At 40.1% G+C, this 20,703-nt stretch overlaps 1 protein-coding gene across 5 annotated transcripts in view; it reads right to left on the reverse strand.

The window, feature by feature from the left end:
* LOC137935524 (uncharacterized) overlaps positions 1-20,703 on the reverse strand; it is a 51,591-nt gene that overhangs the window by 22,718 nt on the left and 8,170 nt on the right. For all 5 annotated transcript variants that reach the window (XM_068780171.1, XM_068780172.1, XM_068780170.1 and 2 more), the window contains 3 exons: positions 6,826-7,571; positions 4,906-6,686; positions 1,770-1,957 (listed from right to left, as the gene is read on the reverse strand). In XM_068780171.1, coding sequence (XP_068636272.1) covers positions 1,770-1,957; positions 4,906-6,686; positions 6,826-7,571 — 2,715 coding nt within the window. The remainder of the gene's footprint in view (positions 1-1,769; positions 1,958-4,905; positions 6,687-6,825; positions 7,572-20,703) is intronic.

Consider the following 20,703-nt stretch of genomic DNA (forward strand, 5'->3'; position numbering starts at 1 on the left):
GTCATAGTAGAATCCAAGATGGATTGGTTCTTGATGAAAGCACACTGTCCCGAGCTGATAACAAGAGGGAGAGTGACCTTAAGTCTTCAAGCCAAGAGTCAGGCTAGGATTCTATAGGTGCTGCAAGCAAGACTTGTAGGTTTGAAATCAGCAGGACTCTCGGAGGAGCTACACTTGGGAATCAGCGCAATGAAAGAAGTGCCAACACTTTTGTATGTGATTCCATGCTGGTGAAAATCATGAACCAAGGCCTGGATATCAGGTTTAATTGTTGGGCGGATATAGAATTCGGTTTTGTAGCCTTCGGTCCTGAGGCACGATCAAAAGCAGACCTCAAAGAAGCCTTCTCAATCTCCAAGTCCGAGAAGGGTAGTTCCAGGAAGGCTGCCAAGGGGGCAGGGATTAGGGGGAATTGGAGGCATGGAATTTGGGCCCGCCAAGGGACTTCTTCTTTGTAGAGATCTGCAAAAAAACTAAGGAAAGCGTTAGCAATTAGGGTTTTGTCTGAGGTTCCTTCTCCATTGAGGTAGAGGGACGTTATTCTGTTGGTTCGGCGTCGGAATGACGCAATGGCATGAAAAATCTTTGTGTTACCGTCTCCTTCCTTCAGCCAACGAAATCTGGCACGTTGTTTCCAGCAAGTTTGTTCTGAGAGGGAGAGGAATTGATGTTGATTTTGGAGGGAGAGGCGGGTTTGGAATTCATCAGCAGACAGAAGTCGACTTTCCCCAATGTTGTCCAGCTCAGAAAGACTAGAAAGAATGGCAGAGCGCTTAGCCTGGACATAGAATGGATCTGAGAAGCCCGAGCCTTCAACTTGAACTTCAATAGTTTCAACTTTTGGGGCAAAATCCAAGCCGCCGGATTTGGGGCAGTAATGCTGGACCAGGCAGAGGTCACAATGCTATCAAAATCAGCTTGGTTGAGCCGGAAATTTTCAAAACGAAAAGGACAAGGCCCCCATTCTCCGAATTTTGTATCCAGGTAGATAGGCCAGTGATCCGAATAGACAAGGTTGCGGATGCGCCCAGAGGTGTTTTAATATTGCTAAAGCCAAGCATTGTAGGTAAAGAAGCAGTCAAGTCTTGATAGCACAGGAATGTGAAGGTGCCCAGAATCCAAAGTTTACCAAACAAGGAAGGCTTGCTAGATATAAACAACAACATTGATTTGGATTGCAGCAGCATAAAAACTTTTTCATCATAAAGATAGCTAGCAAAGTACATATGGATGAAGTCCTCAATTTTAGAAATCAACTACAAAAGTTCATTTGGAAACTTGAGATATACAAGTACTGGAAATCAACATTTGGAAGCCGGTTACCTAATAGTAATATGAGTTATTTAGAGACAACGAGTTCTATTCTGTAATAGTTTGAACTTCTTTTTTGCTTTTGACTCACAATTTGAAGAGGTACCAAAAACATTTTTCCACTAATTTCTTTCTCGAAACCATACGTTACATTTCAAAATATGAAATTTTCACTTTTCCATGTTTTGCTCTCTGTAGCAATCATGGAAAGTAAAAAATAAACAAAGAGTTCTTTTAGTAGATTTGTTTGCTTTTCAGAAGTCCAATAGAATTCTAAGGAAAAGAAGTTGTGTTCAAAAGTTAATAGAATATATGATAAATATAGTCAACTGTCCGCATGTGTGTGTGTGTGTGTGTGTGTGTGTGTGAGAGAGAGAGAGAGGGAGAGAGAGCTTAGCATTCTTTCAGGTCTTTCACAGTAACCATCCATATTAAGGATAGCTAATATTTCAGTTTACCTGTGGATGAGGACACGACCATAGTAGCTTCTGAGACTGTCCATGCATGTGCATTTTGTACCAGGGGTGCACGATTCTCTTGTAATCTAGGTGAGATGAGCTCAGGAACAGACGAACCAGAAGAATAGTAATTATCATGAGAGTTAAGATATCCTGATGTATTACTTTGTCCTGCCGCACCAGAATTTCTGGGAACAAAATATCCAAAAAGAAAATGAAAGGAAATCAATAAAAATAAACTGTAATAACTACTTAAAAATAACAATTTCTAGTAAACATTGTTAACAACATTGGACAGGGTGGGTTCCAAATAGTACATCACAAAAAGTCCAATATCTATGTGGATCTGAGCATCAGAATTTTCAACAACAAGAACAAAATAGAAGGGAATTATTTAGTGTATAAGAACAGATTCGTGTATAGAAAACATGAACGATCTAAAAACTGATCATGAAAGTCAAAAATCAAAATTGAACTAAAAATTATTTAAAGAGAGCTGGTCATTGTAGAGAATCCAATTGAAATTGCATAAAAACTTAGATGGGTGTATGAATTACTGCCATGAACAACAATGATCAATAGAAAGTATTTATAAAAGAGGGGAAGGAGGCTGGACTCAAGTCCAGCCAACCTTTTCTCTACCTTAGAAAAGTCACTTTATTCACAAGGATGTCATTTACTATATTATATTTACCACAATGTCAATATCTCGCTTTTATTATTAAAATTTGACAAAAGTAACAAAAAAATCCTAAATGAACATAATTATGAATTCATGAGATAATAAATAAATGTAGAATAAGAATAAATTAATTTGAAGTCTTTCAATTCAAATTTGATGGTTAAATTTAAAATTGGGTGAATCTAGGCTTACATGGATTTACGCCTACTCTTAAAATTAGATAACACTACATAAAGAACAACACTGATATTCCTACTACAGTATTTAAGGACAATGCTATTCCAGCAGTTTCGCTTGTTTTCAATATCAGAATCAAGTACCAAAGTCTAGTACAGTGACATCAATAACAACATGGAGCATTGTATTTTCTGACCATAAATGATGAGTGAGAATCTAGAGGATGTCACCTTATTCAGAAACTAGGGGAGACAACCAACACCTCTTCATACTAAATATGCTTCTTCAGAAACAACGAAGAGCAATATCTAAAAAAGACATTTTTTAAGGGATTATTCTTTTTTTTTTAGACTAATGAGAACTTCATCGCAAGGAGAAATAAAGATTACAAGATCACAAAGGTTACTCAAACAAAGACTGCTCAAATTACATGCAAAAAATCATAGAAATACAAACCCAGAAGCAATCCTAAACCAAAATATTAACCAGTATCAAGCAGGTAAGCATGACTTTCAATCAGATGAGCGGGAGAAACTCCCTGTCTGTCCCAAAGTATCAATCAAACCATTTCCACTCCTAACACTACAGACCCACTGCAAAGAGAGACCACTACATAAATCCAAAATTTCATTCTGAATATATTAAAATCAACAGGGAGGCTCAGTGCCAGCTGAAAACCACCTAATGACCATAGTTGAGTCGACTTCAACAATGAGCAGCCAGCCAAAATTCTGCACCTTCAACCCGTAAAGCAAAGCCCGGAGCTTTACCTCTGTACGCTCACTTTCCAAAAGAGCAGAATACCTTCACAACCTATCTCAGACAATCCCAGAACATACACCCACCCCTAGTGTGGCCCAGATTCCCTTCTGAGCTGCCGTCAAAATTTGCTGCAACCACCCCTTATGGGGAGGCTGCCAAGCAACTATACAACCTTTTAAGTTAATAAAAGCAGCTATGTTATGCCAGTGGGGCCTCAAAACAGCACTAGTGAATTGCTGCAATGATGACAATTTACTAACCCAGAATTAAGTGCAGTCAATCATGCACTATATAACACCTGCAACATAATGGGACTTTTTTGTTTTTATAATAGGACCAAAAAGGAGAAGCTATCTCCTAACAACAAGAGATAAAGACTTAGATAAAGACCTTGCAAAAACTGATAAGTCTGGAAAGAATTAAGAAATAAAAAAAAAGTTAGTTAAATTTTTGCAATGGTCGATAAATAAAAATGTGATCAACAAACCTATTCTCCAAAAGGCAAATTTACACTGATACATTTTATTTTATTTTGAAAATGGTGATATGATTCATTAATAAAAGATATATAAAAGAAGGAAGCCAGGAATGACTTCAAATCCCAACAGAGAGAAAAGTTCTTTGTACACCTGACTTTGCAAGACTATCAGCACTTTGATTAGCTGATCTAAGAAACAAGGTCGTGCAGTCTTTCCTTGTGACTGTCGTCCCTAGACAGATTGCCATAAGACACAATTGATCATAAAACCATACTGGTAATGCAGATGCTTTAGATTCTGAAAATTGTGCTCTCCTGGCAAGGATTCAAATAGATGTTCGACGTTTTCATGCTCGTCTTTTAGTTGAAGGTTCTTTTAAGGTCATCTGTTGTTGCACTGGTTCCACTCTACCTTCCTGGTGGCTTTGACATTTTTTTATGAAATCCTTCCTCTTTGTTAGGGTTTTGACGTAAGGTGAGATCATGTTGTTCAATCAGTTAATCATCTTGCTGATTATTTGGCCAAGGCAGGTGTTCATAGATCTTTGCTTGTAGTTGGGAACTCTGTGTCCCGTGGGGTTAGAGTTTTTCCTCTCCCTTTTTCTGTTTAATGAAATTATCCACCATTTCGCAAAATAATAACAATAATATTAAAAAGCATAGGAGACACGAGATTATTAATCACCTCAAAGAATAATGCACCATCATGTAAAGACAAATAACAGACCTTTTCTCCAGAAACCAGTTAGGCAGTTTGCCGGCTTCATCCATAGCAGGCATCACACTATTACAGATTGGGACAACCTCACCAGAAGTTTGTATATTGACAAACATAACAAAATACCCATGTTGTGCTATATTTGGTCTAAAATATTAAAATTAATCCCTCAGTTCAAGATTTATAAATGTTGGAAAGAGATTACTTTTGGCATATATTTACTTAGTATCCATCTTCAGAATAAATTGCAAAAACTAAGCAATCAATATCTCCAGGTGTTCTGCACATATGTATCTTACAGCAGTTAAGGTTAATCCACCTGAATTCAATCTGAAAGAATAAGCCTGGGGAAGCTCTAATATTCCTGATTGCAGCAACAGCAGCCTCTGTGCTAGTAAATTCAATAAACCAACAAGAACTTCTCTGGACATTTGCCCGAGTCAATCTCACAACAGACCCCAAAGTGCCAACAGCAAGATTGCAAATAGACATGATGTCATCATCCAAGACGTATGGAGAAGCTATATCAGGTAAACAAATCCAAAGAGTGCTGCTGGGTACCTTGTCTCCATCACTAGAGAGCTGTGTATGATTAGGTCTACATAGACTACTGATGTTGAACTTTGTGCATAAACTTTCAAACAAGGATGATAGCTGAGAAGTTGTAGCTTTACTACCATCAGCTGGACTATCAAGTATCACTGGAATATTAGGTGACCCACCCAAACTAGACGGCATATTTCCATAACTGTTGGTTCTAAATTCAACATGGATGGGGATTTGCCCAAATCTAACACCATCCAATCGAGCCCTTGCAACATCAGCTGCTTCAAATGAACGAAAATCAATAAGGCAGGAACAAGTTTGTCGAATAAATTTCCATCCAATAATCTCCCCAAATGCAGAGAAAGCATTAATCAGTTCTTCATCCGAGATAGATAAATCAATGTGCCTAACCAAAAGTTGATAACTAGTGTTGCATGTATTTGACTTCGTCTTTCTACCAGGGAGTACATTCTTATAAGCATTCTCTCTACGTTGAAGCCTGAGGTGTGACATGACAAGAGCTGCTGCTTCAGCTGTTTCAAATTCCAAAAGTAATGCATTTTCACTATTCAGCTCCACAACCATTCTTGGAGTCCTAACCCCTACTCTCATCAGCTCGTGCATAATCTCATCCTTGGCCCATGGAGAAAGCACCGAACCTATATAAACCTGACAACTAGCACCAATGGCAGTACCGTTGATTGATCCTCTGCTACCAAATCCCATATCCAAGAATTTGACACAAATGGGAGATCCCCAAGGAGAAGACTCATTCATACAATGACGAGCCTTTATGGCCTCCATTATGTTTCTGTACTCAACCAGGGCAAAACCTCTAACTGGATCAAAAAAATAGCTCTCTAGAGTGCCAAAATTTTCAAACTTCAACCTTACTTGATTTTCTGATGCCTTTGCGCCAAGTGAACCCAACCAAAGTTTTTTAGAAGCTGAGAAGACATCCATGGACCTGGGATCCCCATCAAAGTACCACGTAACTTGAGCGTTTGGATATTCATGGCACACATTAGAAGAATGCTGTTTAGAAGCTACCACTACATCAGTGTGTGTCAAGTCATTTCTCATGGGATGCCTAATCTCTGGAGTTCCTGTATTTCTGATGGAAACTGAACCTTCATGATCAAGATTTGAATTGTCATTTGTTGATTGGGAATCAGATCCAGACTTAGCAACTGAGTTGGGACAATCTACAGACTGAAATTGACCCTTCTCAGTCAACTTCCCTTCCTCATGAGACGTATCGTTATGAGCTGCACCATTCACTCTTGGGGTGCAACCCTTTCCAGATAAATCTGTAGAGCTCTCAGGCCTGCTAGAGATATTCAGCATCAAATCATACTCTTTTGTATCATTGACTGCATCAATTTTATCCTTATCTTCTTCAGCATCTAATGTTTGAACTATTTCTTTGAGAGATTCAAAGAACTCATCCACAGAAGATGAGATTTTAGGTACAGACTGAGAAGAAACTGATTCACACAATTTCCTATACCTTGACAGTATCCAATTTCCTAGTGATGGATCTTTTCTGATAACCTACCAACAAAATATCAAGCAGAAGCATCAGCTAAGGAAATACAATTGATCATGCATACGGCATATTATCATTAATGAGACCTTGACAAAATAAGAAAACTAAATCTACTCAAAAATCATAAGAGAAGTTCAAGAATACCATTCCCAACAAGCATTTCTTCAAGATTGGCACAGATTTCCCTTGCAGATCAACATCATCAGAAGATAACTTCTGACCACCTGTGTCATTGCTTCCAAAATTTACACCAGAATCAGCACATAGTGGGACATTTTCACTTATCTTACATGATTGATCAGCTACCTCTTCAACAGGTAGCTGACTTGTAACCTGGCTCAGAAAGTATGGTCCTCCTTTTTGACCATTAAACTCAGCTCCAGCTGAATCAAAGAGCTCAAAGCAAGCCACAAGTAAATTTCTAGGGCAGGAAAAGAAAATTCTAAGCAGGCAAAGTGCTCGAAACCTAAGTAGTTTAGACAATGGAGAACCATTGTCATTTTTCAATTTTTCCTTGATATCAGACATCAAATATGACGAGTCTTGTATCTTTGCAATTTCCTGATCACCAACTTCATAGATATCCTTGCCCTCAAAGGTGGAAATGAAAAATGTAAGCACATTTACAAATACAGCTGCACAGATGCCACCAATAACAGAAGAAGTAGGTGCCACTGTTGAAGCAGTGGAACAGATATCCACAAGACCACAAATGCAAGCTATCACTGTGTGAAAGGCGACTCCATCCAAATCCTCTCCTTTCATTATGAGAGCCAAATTCCAATGGTACATGTTAATTGCCACTTTAGCAGCAGCTTCAAGAGCAGTTGGACAATATGATGCATATCTTGGAATGAGTTCAGCTACAATACGTTGCACACTGGTGCAACCTGCAATTAAAATAGCAAGAAAGCAAAGCAGAAATTACAATTTTGCTAACACTTTTCTGTTACAGTAACAATATGAAAATAAGCAAATATAAGCATCAAATTAACTTCAACTTTTGCAAGGAAGAAAACTTGAGGAAAATTGTAGAATAATATGAAACCACTTAGATATCAACATGATGAAATAGATCATAAATCTCATGGAAAACATTCAACTGCCTCCTAAGAGCTCCATGAGGTTGCTGAACCATTAATACCCATTTTTTAGTCTCTCTGGCCCACAAGTGAGGCATTGAAGTATAAGAAACATATGTGTTAACTGTGAAGTAATGGATAAAGCTCAATAAAAATGGTTGTGAGACAGATAGTAGTTTGCGTATGTCAAAAATACACGTGTAGATTTGTGAACAAAAAATTGGGACTACAACTTTTTTAAGTTCACCAGAAATTCAAGGAAAGAAATAAGAAGTCATGAATGGCGAGCATCCGAACCAGCAGGAGAAGGTGTTGTGTTCAGAGGTCACAATAGAAACCCTATTCTTTCTTATGCTGGACCAATGGGCATTGCCGATTCTAATACTACTGAAGTTAGTGCTCTGTTGTTAAGCCTCCAAATCTTCAGGGATCGTCTCCGTGGCAAGTGAATCACTGAAGGCGACTCGAAGACGGTTATTAGTTGGTGTTCCAAGGACAGCCACCCCCCTTGGCGCCACTGGCCAATCATTGATAGTATTGCTGACATTGTATCTTCTACACATTGTAATTGGAATCTCATTCCTAGATCAGCCAACTCTTTGGCTGATAAATTGGCAAAATTTGGAACTTCCTAGCAATCTCTCATTGTATGGGAAGGATTCCCTTCTTTGTAATATGCTTTTTTGAGCTTTTGTCTTAATAAAAATCAGCATCATTTCAAAACAAAAAAAAAGTTTTAAAAAGTTAGGAAACCATATTCACAGAAACAAGAACTAAAACAACCTGTTTTTCAAATGGAAAAAAGGAATATGAATCTATGTCCATATAAGCTTAGGTACCCATTCACATTTTTACCATCAAAATTGAAATGAATGACTTATAAATTATTTTCTAGTATTTAAAATTTATTTATTATCCAATGTGTTCATGCTGATGATATTACGAGATTTTAATTTTATCAATTATTAAAGATAAAATGGAGATAATGGCATTGTTGTAAATATAATGAAGTAACTACCTTTCTTGCAAATAAAGTAAATATCCTAAAAAAATAGTTGGGTTCAGCTAACTCCTGTTGGAGTCCTTAAGCTGAATTTTGACAGCTCTTCTCTTGGTAACCCTGGCTTAGATGGTTTTGGTGGCTTACCCTTGTTGTAATCAGGTTCTGTGAGTTGACTCGGTCAACCCACAGAAATAATGTGATACTTTTCTAATCTATTATCTCTAGCAGTTTAGGTTCATATTTATCTTTTTTTTCTCTTTTCAGTCCCTATACCCGTTGTTTGCTTTGCGTTTTCACCTCTATACTGAGTTTTTCATATTGCATATTATATATTAACGGAAAGATATTTGAGTCTACTTTCCAATGAAAAACGAATTTTGATAATCAGAGTTTTTTACAAAGAGAAATCAATATTTGAAGCAGCAAAGGTCAAATTGCAAAAAGAGGTTCAAGTAACAGCAGAAAGCTTCAAATTCCGAGCTATTTTATGCTATCAAGAATGAAACTTTATATGGTGAATTATATATCAAAAGAAATATTTATAAGTCTATTTTCTTACCTATTCAACCAATTCTCGATCTGAGTTTTTTATATAGAGATATTGATCTTGGAAGAGTCAATGGTCATGCTAGTAAAAAGGAGAAAGAGTACTTAGTTTGGCAGATTACAGAGACCGAAATCTATCAGATTATTTATCTCAAAAGAAGTATATTTTATGAAGAGAAGTTATACTTGGATGAAAGCTATTTAAGTCTAATTTCAGAAGGAAAAAATTTCATGTCAATCTGATCTATATTTAAGGATATATTCGCATTGGAAGAATCAAAGGTCATGTTGGTATCTTGCATTGAAAAATCCAAATTTATACCGAATTTTTTGCATCACTTTTTGTGTTGCTGTTATTGATCAACTATATTAGGAAAATATCTCACTTACCCCTTTGTCAGCTACCTTCTCCTACCATCCTTTATATGACACTCACATACCCTTTTGGGCCAACCTCCTGTGTGTTGCTTCAGTAGGTTTACCTTTATATACATATATATAGGTGTTTTAAGTCCATTGAGACTTTTTATATGTATTCGTGGGTCTTTTATCACCGTCTTGTGCATGACAGGCATTACCCACTTATCACCCATTTCTACCTTTGAGAGTCGGTGCCCGGGTTGGGACACCGTGATGGAGGACCTTATTACTATATCTATGTTATTTGGTTCAAGCTGAGATCACTGCTATTACCTCCCAGCTTGAGGGGGAGAAGTAGAAGAAAAAGTACAAAAAAAGGTATTTTATTCCATATGTCGTAGTAATTTTAATGTGACAAAAATATTCAAGAAAGGGCAAGCACAAAAGATAAAGTTTTTGCATCTAAGAAAAATTTTTGCACCAAAGAAAATTGAAGACCAAGAATCATTTTCATTGCAAGCTGAAAGTTATAAACTCCAGCTTGAGGGGGAGTGTTGAAGAGAAGATATGAAAGTCTAGTGGAGTCTTACAAGAGTCTCCCAAAAGGTGGTCTCACAGAAGAGTTTCAGTTTAAAGGTGTTTTAGTTATGTTGGTCTTCTATTTATGTTGAGTTATTTAATTATGCTAAGACTTATCTTTAAGTGTTAGAGTTTTGGTGTAATTGGGACAAGGGTAGTTTAATTGTAATTGGACTCTACTACTTTCCTTTATTATAAATAAGGGTTCATGTACTCTGATTACAACCAGTCAATGAAGTTTTTCTCTTTTCCATCAATTTAGCATGGTATCAGAGCAAGTACTCATATGCGGGCCTTCACCGAAATTATCCACGTGCCTACACGTGATGGGGAGTGTTAAGGAATAGTCCCACATGGATTATTAAAAACAAATATGTTGAGTTTATTAGTTGAAAAAGAGGTTTCCTAAGATGGTTAGTCATTTCGGGATGGGCCTTGAACCCAACTTCACATATCTTCTCTTCAACACATGGTAGTACTTCATTCCATATTAACTATTAGCATTACTTTTTTTTTTGGAACGATGGAAAATTCTCTATGCAGAATAAACAACACTTTTTTTTTCTTTTGATATCTCTAAAATGCCCGTCCTCAAACTTCCGAGAAATCTTCTCCCTGCACCGCCCTCAAACTTCCGAGAAATCTTCTCCCTACACCGTCCTCAAAGTCCTCCCCACACCCCTGCCCCTTCGAATCTTGCGCCATTAGATCACCAATCCCTCCTCTTCAAGCCCCACCCCTAAAACTTGCCCCATCCATATCCTCTCAGCCCCCTACTCTAGCAGCCTCTTTACATACTCAGATATCCACCTCGAGCGCCCCCCTCTCCACCTCCTCGACTCCTCTGCCACCTGCCCTAATTTCGAGGAATATTTTCCCCCTGATCAATGGCCCTCCCTCGAGCTCTAAAAAGACCCCTCCCCCCTTCCCAATGCGATCTTACCCCACTCAAGTACTACGCCTCTTACACATTCCCCGAAAACACAAATCTCCTCTACCCCGCCGCCATCCAATCAGAAAAAAACTTTGAAATACCCACCCATTTTTTGCAATCTAAACTTACCTGATCCTTCTGACTCTTGTCCTGTCGATGGACGAGAGATTGTTCCAATTGTCCCAAACTTGACTTTGTCTACATGTCATCTCACACACACTCAAAATTTCTTCCCCACCCCTACCACATCGAGCCACCAAATCCATAACTCCCCAAATAGTCCTCTCAGTACCACCATTTGGCAATCCCCCACCCTTCCGTCACCCAACCAGAATAATGATTCCCCAACTGACGACAGGTCAGACTCAGGATCCTTCTATGATGTAGAAGATCAGTGGGTCTCAAACCTCATTGAATGGCACAGTCACTTCACCCCGCCAAATAAATAACTGGTAGTTTGTTTAAAAACCCTCTCCCCCCACATTCTTTGTCCAACCCCTCAAGAGACTGTTAAGCCTACGTCTGATAAGCCAATGGAGGCCTCAAGTTCTGCCAATAAATCTCCCATCTCCCCTTTTGCTCACACATACTCCACAAGAACTCCGAAAAAAAAGAATCACATCACCCCCTTTGCTTTCACTTATTCCAGAAGGAAGAAAAAGAGCAAGGCTAAAGAAAATAGCCTACCAAAACCAAACACTCCTAAAAGCCCTCCACCCAATCCCCTCCCTCCAAGACCTGATTATCTGGCAAATTTCTCTCAGATCTCCCAGACTGAGGCTCAAGACGACTTCATCCAGTTCCTCAAAGATCAAGAGCACGAGTACCCTCTGCAGGAATTCGAGAAAATGACAAAGTTAGCATGGGAATTTAGCAAATACTACCACGACTATCTCCAACGCCCAGAGAATGATCTCTCCCTCCCCCCCCCCCCCCCCCCCCCCTCTTCAATGATTGTTCTCTCATGGAATGTCAGAGGAATCGGTTTGCGCTCTAAACATGCGATTATCAAGGCTGCCCTTTTTGAATGTAAACCAAATATTGCAATATTGGTTGAAACTAAGTTACAATCTTTTGATAATTTTGTCGCTCAAGATCTTTGGTATGACTCGAACCCTGAATGGGCGAAGGTTGACACGATTGGGCATTCTAGTGGCATCCTTATCATCTGGAACCCAAATTCAGTTGAAGCAACTCCCACTCAGCCAAGCCAATTCTCTATCGGTATCTATTTTCTGGACAGATCCTTGGGGATATTTTGGGCCCTAGCTGGCATCTATGGGCCAACTCGTCACAATGACCGTGCCTCTTTTTGGGAAGAAATTCTCCTCCTCGTCCAACTCTGGGACTTGCCCTGGCTCCTTGCAGGGGATTTCAATGCCATTCTTCGATGTTCTAAAAAATACCCTTCAGCCATTAGAACCTTTTCCACAATGAGAGCCTTCTCGGATCTCATTTGTAGCCTTGAATTCTCTAAAGTCTCACTCTCTGGAAAAAAAATCACTTGGTCAAACGGCCATAAAACCCCTGTCCTCTCCAAATTTGATAGATTCTTTGCAAATAATGAGTGGCTCCATCTTTTTCAAAACACTTCGGGCCAAGTCCTTAATAAAATTGGCTCCGATCATTGGCCCATTCAAATCAATACACACACACCCAGCTTGGAGTCGATCTTCATTTTGATTTGAGAACTCCTGGATCCTTGATGAATCCTTCAATTCCAATCTTGTTGTATGGTGGCGAGAACTCTCTCACCACCCTATCCAGGGTTGGTCGCTCCCTCTTAAGCTCAAAGCCTTGAAGGCAAAGATCTGCACATGGTCTCTCAACCATCGCACTGTTGTTGCCTCTCAGAAAGATTTGATCCGTTACCGCTTATCTGAGTTTGATCTCCTCAAAGAGCAAAGGTCCCTTTCTTCTCCTGATTTACATTTCAGAAATAAATTGAATCTTGAGCTTTCAAATATTCTTCAAAATTATACTATGCACTGGAAACAGCGAGCTAGATTCCGCTGGCTGGCCGAGGGGGATGGAAATACAAAAAATTTCCATGCTATTGCCTAGGCCAGAAGGAAGGCTAACCGTATAACATCTCTCAATCATGGAGAACAGGTGATCACGGATAGCCCCTCCATTTCTAACATTCTAGTCAAGTTCTTTTCAAATCTTTATTCCGAGGAATGCTTCAACCATTCTACACTATACCAGCTTGAATATAAGCGTATCTCCTCTTCTGACACGGATGAACTTGAACGCCCTTTCCATCCTGAAGAAATTGATCTGGCCTATCTTGGCCTTCATAAGGACAAAGCCCCTAGTCCAAATGATTTCTTTTGTTTTTTTTTTAAATGATGCTGAATTTTATTAAGAGAGCTCAAACGAAAAGATTACAAGAGGAGAAGTCTTCCCAAACAATGAGAGATTGCTGGGAGGTTCCGAATTTTGCCAAAGAATTGGCTGATCTAGGAACGAGGTTCCAACTACAATGATAGATGACACAATGTTAGCAATACAATCAGTGATGACCAATGGTGAGCTTTATCACAAATTCTGGGGAGTAGTCAAAAACGATGTGTATGCATTTGTTCAAAATTCCCACCAAATTCTGGAGACCCCATTCTTTCTTATGCTGGTCCGGTGGGCATTGCTGATTCTAATACTGTCGAAGTTAGTGCTCTGCTGTTCGGCCTCCAAATCTTCAGGGATAGTCTCCATGGCAAGTTAATTATTGAAGGAGACTTGAAGACGGTTATTAGTTGGTGTTCCAAAGACAGCCTCCCCCATTGGCACCACTGGTACATCACTGACAGTATTGCTGACATTGTATCTTCTATGCATTGTAATTGGAATCTCATTCCTAGACCAGCCAACTCTTTGGCTGATAAATTGGCAAAATTTGGAACTTCCCAGCAATCTCTCATTGTATGGGGAGGGTTCCCTCCTTTGTAATTTGCTCTTTTGAGTTTTTGTCTTAATAAAAATCAGCATCATTTCAAAAAAAAAAAAAAATTCCACCAAGTTTGTATCACTCACAAAGTTGTTGGTGCGTCTTTCATTGCTTTAATTCCACAAAAACCCAACTCAACCCTTCCCCAAGATTTTAGACCTATCAGCCTCACCACTAGTTTTTACAAAATCATAGGTCGAATTCTTGCCAACCGCCTCAGATCCTTCCTTCCGAAAATCATCAACCCTTGTCAGAGTGTTTTTATTCATGGTCGAAATATTCTTGACTTAGCAATGGCAACCCATGAACTCCTAGACTCCTTCAAAAAATCAAAGCTGCCCAGATTCGACCTTAAACTTATCAGTGAAAAAGCCTTCGAACTTGTCAACTGGAAACTAATTGACCAACTTTTTGACAAAATGGGTTTTGGGACCCGATGGAATTTCTGGATGAGAAGTTGTATCTCTAATGTGTCATACTCTGTCCTTGTTAATGAAAATCCTTGTGGTTTTTTTAACGCAACCAGAGGCATTTGGCAAGGGGACCCTTTATCTTCTTTCTTCTTCACTCTCATTGCAAAACACATGGCATCTATGGTCCGTCTTGAAATAAATTCTGGTTGGCTTAGCCCCATCTCTGATGACCCTAATCAAGATTTTTTTTTTTTTTATGAAATGTAAATTTATTAAGAGAACAAAAGGAGCTAACTCCTGACAACAAGAGATTGCAAGGAGGCTCCTTGCTTGGCTAAAGCATCAGCTACAAAATTCTCTGATCTCGGAATGAGAGACCAGAAACAATTAAAGAGATCAACAATATCCTGAATTTCAAAAAAGGCATCCCAATGGTGCCACGGAGGTGAAGAGGCATTCTCGCACCAACCGATCACCACCTTAGAGTCTCCCTGGATCAGGATAGGTCCGGAGCAATGATCACAAAAAAAACGAAGCCCATTAAAAAGGTTTTGAAGCTCAGCCGTCGTGGAGTCTGCACTACCAAGAGGCCCGGAGAAAGAGACAATTTGGTTCCCAAGATAATCACGAATCACGCCACCAAAACCGGCTAAACTAGAATTACCAAGAGAAGATCTGTCAAAATTCAGCTTAAGGATTCCAGCAGGAGGCTGGGTCCATTCGCAGATGACAGGAGGCTTCGAAGAGATGTGGAGTTGGGCTAGGCTTCTCCAATTATTTCAGATGGATGATCCCGAGAAAGTGGAAAAGGCTTTTCTAGAGTGAAGCCAAGTAGCAATATTGCCTGAGATGGTTTCAATGACTCTATCTTGAGTGCTGAATTTGGCATTGAATCTTCTTTGATTTCGCTCCAGCCAGAGACCCCAGGGGATGATTGCGGATAAAGCAGAGATCATCAATTTCCCAAGACCAGGGACAGGAGTCCCAACAAGCATACGACAGGTGGCTATCAAGTCCTCAGGGAAGCAGAATTGGAGCCCAATTTTGCTAAGAATCGACGACCAAATCCCCCAAGAAAAAGGGCATAAAAGAAGTAAATGGCTAACAGTTTCTTCCTTTGCATGGCAGAAAGGGCAAATGGGGTCAACTCCGAGTTGGCCACGAATTCTGAGGTTGTCAACAGACAGAATCTTGTTACGGCAAGCACTCCACATGAAGAATTTAATTTTTTTTTTTTTTTTTTTTTTTTGGGGGGGAGGGGGGGGGGGCGCTAAGACGCCAAGTGAATTCAACTGCATGCTTGGGACCATGAGTGATCCCTCCTCGAATAGCAAGATAAGCGGAGGAGACAAAGAAAGAGCCACTTTTATCTGGCCACCAGATTAATTTATCTGATTTGTTAGCTTGGATCCTGGTTGGTTGCAAAGCGTCCAACAGACGACTGGCTTCAAGACCTTCTAACTCAGATAGGCCACGACGAGGCTGAATGTTCCATCCCCCATTATCAGCGACTTCAGCAATGGTACTATTCCTCAATCTTGAAATTCTGAAGAGGCTAGGAAAGGTGTTTTGAAGAGGCATATCACACAACCACAAATCTTCCTAGAATCTGATATGATGGCCATCTCCCACATAGAATCGGACTGCCGCTGAGAAAGTAAAAGTTAAGAGATATAGCGACCTCCATATAGGAAGAAAATTCCTTTTGTTTCCCCCTTCTGACCACCTATTTGAAGAAATGTCGAGCTTTGAAAGCACCATATTTTTCCAAAGGTTTGGAGCAAATGAATTGAGTCTCCAAATCCATTTAAGGAGCAAGGCCTGATTCATGTCTTTGGAGAGCCGGATTCTGAGACCTCCAAAACTCTTCAGAAGGCAAACTTCCTCCCAGCTAACCAAATGGTACTTGAAGTCAGGGTTGTTTCCTCTCCAAAGAAAGTGCTTCTTCATTTTATCAAGCTACTGACAAACAGAAGTTGGGCAAGGCATGAAGGATAGATAATAGTTTGGAATGCCAGTGATACATGATTTCAAAAGAATCAATTTCCTGCCTTGTTAAGCAAACAACCCTTCCAAGATGCAAGTCGCAATTCCATCTTCTCGATGACTGGAGTCCAAAGATCTTTGCAAATACGGCCAGTGAACAGAGGAAGGCCAAGGTAAGTACAAGGGGTGGATGAGATTACGCAACCAAGCACCTCCGCCATTTTAGAGAGAGAATTTGGGTTGATATTGAACCCAATCAAAGAAGTTTTCCTCCAATTGACTTTCTGACCAGAGCAGATTTCGAAGAGCCCCAAAACTGCTTTTACTTTTTTTATGTTGTCCAACATTCCTGCTCCAAAAATCAAAGTGTCATCCGCATACTGAAGCACCAGTATGTTGAAAACCGAGGAGTTTCTGGTTGGATGTAGCCATCCATATTCTTTGGCCAAGATTTGCATAGCAGATAGGAATTCTGCCACAATGTTGAAGAGAAGAGGGGAAAGAGGATCGCCCTGTCTTAACCCTCTAGATCCATTGAAGCAACCACAATTTTTTCCATTTAAGACAAGAGAGTACGAGGCAGAGTACAGGCAGCTCCTAATCCAATATCTCCAACGATCTCCAAAGACCATCCTACTCATGATGTCATCCAAGAGAATCCAATTTACCCAATCGAAAGCCTTTTCTAAATCCAAATTTAGTATAAAGATTGGATCCTTTGAGCGTGAAAATTTATCAAACAGCTCATGCGCTGCCATAGCTGAGTCCAAAATGTTTCTACCCTTCAAGAAAGCACTCTGGCCATGACTGATGACAAGTGGGAGAACTGTTTTGAGCATGTTGCAAGGAGTCTAGCAATAATCTTGTACGAACTTGAAATCAGGCTGATAGGACGTAAATCACCAGGGGTCTCAACGTTTCTCTTCTTGGGGATAAGTGAGATAAAGGAAGCTCCCATAGTGAGGAAGGAGATTTCAATCATGAAAAATACTTCAACCATCTTATAAATATCTCCCTTGATAATCGGCCAAACACGGTGGTAGAATTCACCGTTAAATCCATCAAGGCCCGGGGCCCGATCACAAGCCATGCCCAAGACTTTCTTTTCAATTTCCTTTTGGGAGAAAGGAGCTTCGAGGATAGATGAGGCAGAGATGGGGAGCTGCCTAAAATGAAGCTGCTGGACTTTGGGCCGGTTAATAAAGTCATCAGTGTATAAATTTGTGAAAAAACCGAGCAGCTCATTAGTAATATGGATCCTATCCGACGTTACCTCATTATTGATGCATAAGGAGGTAATTCGGTTGGATCTCTTCCTCATCGATGCGAGGGAGTGAAAAAAATTTGTATTGGCATCTCCTTCAGTTAGCCATTTAAAACAGGCTCTGTGCTTCCAACTGACTCTTTCCTGAACTAGGAGAGCTTGCAACTCCCTTTGAAGTGAAAGGCAAGTGGAAAATTCAGATGGAATTAGGTACCTTTGTTCTTCCGAAGAGTCCAACTTAGCGACGGGGGAAAGGAGAGAGGATTTCTTTTCTTTGGCAGATTGGCGACGCCTGAAGGACCATTCCTTAAGATTCTTTTTAAGGAGTTTGAGCTTTATCGGAAGAGACCATTCTGGTTGACCCCAAGCTAGTAAATTGGACCACCAGTTTTTCAAGAGCAGATCAAAATCAGGATCTAAGAGCCAGGTGTTTTCAAATCTGAATGTGGGGGGACCCTATCGTCCACAAGAGGTGGATAAGAGGATGGGCCAATGGTCGGATCCTACCCGATTTAGGACTTTTCCAGAAACATCTTCATAAAGATGAAGCCAATTTGAGTCTGCCAGGAAATGGTCTAATTTTGAGAGGATAGGGTGTTGTTGCCCATTAGACCAAGTGAATGTTTTTCCGGAAAGAGTGATTTCTTCAAGTTCACCACTACAGATGAAATCAGCAAACCCCCTCATAAAAGATGAGATGTGTGTAGTTGGAGGTTGCTTCTCGTCGCAGAAGCGAATTGCATTGAAATCTCCTGCAAAACGCCACGGGAGAGACCACTAAAGATGAAGGTTAGAGAGCTACTCCCAGGAGTTCCTCCTCTCGTGATAGAGACCCTAATCAAGATATTGCCCTCCTTCAATATGTTGATGACACCATTCTCTTTGATGAAGGAACAATGAACGAAATATCACATATTAAGGTCCTGCTTAACTTATTTGAACTCTCATCTGGACAAAAGGTAAGCAAGAAAAAATCCTCCATCACTGGCTTCAATATTGTTCCTAATGTGTTGAACTCTATGGCTTGTTATCTGGGAAGCAAAATTGTTACACCTCCCTGTACCTATCAGGGCCTCCCCCTATCATCTGCACTGCCTTCCAAAAGCTCTTGGCATATTGTTATTGAGCGTTTGGTGGGCCGTTTGGCTGCCTAGAGAGGAAGATTTCTCTCCAAAGCAGGTAAGCTTGTTCTTATTAAGCCTTGCTTGCACCGTATCCCATCTTATTTCCTCATTATATCGATTTCCTACTTCTGTTCAGAAAAGAATTGAACTACTCAAAAGGAGATTTCTGTGGGGAGGACCGAACGGTGAAAGGAAGTATAGTTTTGTGATATGGGTTGAGGTAGGCAAACCTAAACTCTTTGGAGGTTTCGGGATCCATGACACTGCTACCACTAATTCGGTCTTGATACTTAAATGGATTTGAAAATTTAATTTGTATCCTGATCTGATTTGGAGGACTTTAGTTGTTGCTAAAGCAAATAAATTATCTGGTTGGTGGACTGAGGGTAGGAGACATAATGGGTTGTCCCCGTGTGGAAAAAAATTGTAATATTGTTGCCTGATTTCAAAAAGGTTGTCAAATGCTACACTGGTACGGGAAATCTAACAAAATTTTGGTCAGACAGGTGGACGGGTCCCTGCAGTATCAACATTAGCCATAGTTTGATCTCAAACTTGGCCAGAAATATGGAAGCCACTATCTCAGACCAGTAGACCGATTCTGGTGGATGGAACTTAAATCTCCGAAGAGCGCTTTCGGACTCAAGAGGCTTTAATGGCATCCAACCTCATCGCTTGTATATCCTCGGTAAGCCCCCGAATGTGCCTGATACTCTCATATGGACACGTTGCACCCAAGGTACTTTTTCCACTTCCTCTGCTTATAATTTCCTGAGCTGCCCCAACCCCCCTCAAACCAATCATCCTGCAGCCATTGCATGGACCTTGCTGCAAGGTCCCCTCGTGCAAAAAAATTTATCTGGAGTGTCGGAATAAAATCCTCACGTCCAATTCTTTAATCTGACGAGGAACCCCTGTCCAAGACCCCTTGTGTCCCTTCTCTGCCAAACTTCTCCAGAAACAGCATGTCCTCTTACATTGCAATTTTGCCCACATTGTCTGGACTAGCCTCCTCAACAAAATCGGTTTCCAATACTACCCCTCTCAAAATCTTATATTTACAATCCTCTCAGTTACCAATGCTAACCTCCCATAACTCGGGAAATTACTTATCTCATGTTGTGTTGGTCATATCATTTGGGTGTTATGGAAAGAAAGAAACAACTGAAAATTCAATTTAAAATCTATCCCTAGCGATATATTGATAGAAAATATTGTTTGCCAAGTTTCCACGTGGATCCTTATGTGTAAAGAATTCCAAAATCTTAACAGCTCCAACCTTCGGGGGAACTAGCAACTGATAGCTGGCATGCCTTATCCTTATGGAAATTTGGTCTCCCCCTCCGATGGGCTACTACAAATTGAATTTTGACGGAAGCGCCTTTGGATGCCCAGGCCCTACGGGTTTTGGTGGAATTATCCATGACGGTAACGGTATTCTTCTTTTCTCTTTCGTTGGGCCAGTTGGAATCTCATATTCGACCACGGCTGAGCTCTCCGGATTACTTAATGGGTTCCAGATCTTCAATCGACATCTTGTGGGGCCTCTCTGCTTTGAAGGCGATTCTAAAATTGTTATCAATCAGCTCCTCCTCCATGGCGACAGTGGGATATGTTCTTTGATATATGTAATTTAATTTCTCTTCTGAACTGTTATTGGAAGCACATTCCTAAGTCAGCTAATCATCTAGCTAACACTCAGGCTAAATTATGTGTTTCACTCCAACACCTTGATGTGGAGGAAAGCCCTTTTTAGCTAGGTATTGTACTTTTTACTCTTTTAA

Source organism: Aristolochia californica, unplaced genomic scaffold (assembly GCF_029961685.1).
Source record: "Aristolochia californica isolate CCGP_79_NKW_82.1479 unplaced genomic scaffold, dmAriCali1.0.hap1 SCAF_6, whole genome shotgun sequence".
Taxonomy (NCBI): domain Eukaryota; kingdom Viridiplantae; phylum Streptophyta; class Magnoliopsida; order Piperales; family Aristolochiaceae; genus Aristolochia; species Aristolochia californica.